The sequence below is a fragment of the Camelina sativa genome, chromosome 20 (assembly GCF_000633955.1).
Source record: "Camelina sativa cultivar DH55 chromosome 20, Cs, whole genome shotgun sequence".
NCBI classification, from domain to species: Eukaryota; Viridiplantae; Streptophyta; class Magnoliopsida; order Brassicales; family Brassicaceae; genus Camelina; species Camelina sativa.
In genome coordinates this window covers 15918089-15919250 of record NC_025704.1, presented here as the reverse complement: position 1 = coordinate 15919250, position 1162 = coordinate 15918089, and the positions used below count along the sequence as shown (strand labels likewise).

At 37.0% G+C, this 1162-nt stretch overlaps 1 protein-coding gene across 1 annotated transcript in view; it reads left to right on the top strand.

The window, feature by feature from the left end:
- LOC104772562 overlaps nt 1–1162 on the top strand; it is a 24855-nt gene that overhangs the window by 5350 nt on the left and 18343 nt on the right. Inside the window, exons 13-16 of the mRNA XM_010497161.2 lie at nt 26–127; nt 268–480; nt 558–691; nt 822–972. Coding sequence (XP_010495463.1) covers nt 26–127; nt 268–480; nt 558–691; nt 822–972 — 600 coding nt within the window. The remainder of the gene's footprint in view (nt 1–25; nt 128–267; nt 481–557; nt 692–821; nt 973–1162) is intronic.

Genomic DNA, 1162 nt, shown 5'->3' with positions numbered 1-1162 from the left:
CTGTGCTTTATGCCTCTGGATACAGTCAATCGATGAGTCTACCCTTTTGGGTTTGGAAGAAGTGGAGAAGAAGTCTGATATTGATGATATCTTAAGTTATAGGTCCGCAGCGGAAGGTGAGATGCAGGTATGGTATATTAGGTTGCTGATGTAGCATTTTTAATTTTGGCTGAGATACCAAGTGCTTTTTAGATATCTATCATAAGTTGATGTCCTAGCAATGGTAATTTTTTTATCTGTCCTTTTACCTTCGATCTTATTAAACAGGAAGCTTGTTCAGAATTGATAGTAAACATGGGAGCAACTGCTGCCACTGGCTCCGAAAAGGAACAGAGTGCCTCTGAAAAGGAACAGAGTGATGATTCTATTTCAAATAAGTCGCGTGGATGGTTGAACTGGTTGTCACGGGGAATGCTTGGTGCCGGAGGCACAGAGGATTCTAGTCAGTTTTCTGGTGTTGTTTCTGATGAAGTTGTCAAGGTAGTTAAAGTACCATTTAATGGCAGTGCAAGGTCAAAATTCCTCAAAACATTCTAATAACTGTTCATTAACTGCAGGATATACACAAGGCAACAAAGTTTCACCCTCTTTCTTTGTCTTCTAAAAATACAAGTGCAACTGGTAAGATCTGTACATGCTCCGTTCGACTCGACGTACGCAAAATTTCTGCTACGTTGCAACATATAAGTGGGTAAGTAAAAAAAATTCAGTTACTTCACTTATATGTTGCAGTTGTAAAAAATTTCAGTTACTTCACTTGTAAAAAAATTTCAGTAAACTAGTTTGTCTTTTCATTCCTTATTACCTTAATTATTCCACAGGAGTTCTTCTCAAGTTATTACAGAGTTGGTCATCTTGGGGGCAATTGTTGAATGCAAGTCTTGGAAAGATTCTACAGCCATGATTGTATCTGTTATTTCTGGAAGGCTGGTCTATCCTCACAATGGGAAAGAAATTCTAACCATGAAAGGGGTTTGTGTCCCAATATGCTGTTACACCTTTGCTATATTGTTAATATATCTGAAATCATGAACATTATCAGACTACTCTTGTTTAATAAGTTGATATGAACCATCTAGGTGTAGCTTATGCTCCATAGTCTCTTTTATAAAAATCAATTTGTGTGCGCCTCCATTTGTTTCAGGAAAAAAATAATTTAATT